Genomic DNA, 321 nt, shown 5'->3' on the forward strand with positions numbered 1-321 from the left:
CCGCGCCCAAGGCCCAACGCGCGGCCCCGCTGCCCCGGCCGGCGCGGCCACCTGACCTCGCGCCCCCTCCCCCCGGCAGTCGCCCGCCGAGTCTTTCCCCTTCCTCGCGAGGCCCTGGGCCCGCGCGGCCCCGCTCCGCGCGCTTCCTCTCTCCCCTCCTGCTTCCGACGGTCCGTTTTCCCTTCTGCCCAGCCTGCGCTCCCTGCAGCGGACTCCCCCTGGGCTGCTTGCCGCTGCCCCGGCCCGCAGCACCTACCACCAGCTCCTAGGTCCGGCACGGAAAGCGCCGGCGAAGCAGCGGCCATCTTGTGACCGGGCCGC

The 321-nt window shown here is 76.3% G+C and overlaps 1 protein-coding gene across 1 annotated transcript in view; it reads right to left on the reverse strand.

Annotated features, from left to right (window-relative positions):
* PPP3CC (protein phosphatase 3 catalytic subunit gamma) overlaps nucleotides 1-321 on the reverse strand; it is a 104,021-nt gene extending 103,700 nt beyond the window's left edge. The window contains exon 1 of the mRNA XM_034661279.1: nucleotides 257-321. Coding sequence (XP_034517170.1) covers nucleotides 257-305 — 49 coding nt within the window. The 5' untranslated portion in view covers nucleotides 306-321. The remainder of the gene's footprint in view (nucleotides 1-256) is intronic.

Source organism: Ailuropoda melanoleuca, chromosome 5 (assembly GCF_002007445.2).
Source record: "Ailuropoda melanoleuca isolate Jingjing chromosome 5, ASM200744v2, whole genome shotgun sequence".
NCBI classification, from domain to species: domain Eukaryota; kingdom Metazoa; phylum Chordata; class Mammalia; order Carnivora; family Ursidae; genus Ailuropoda; species Ailuropoda melanoleuca.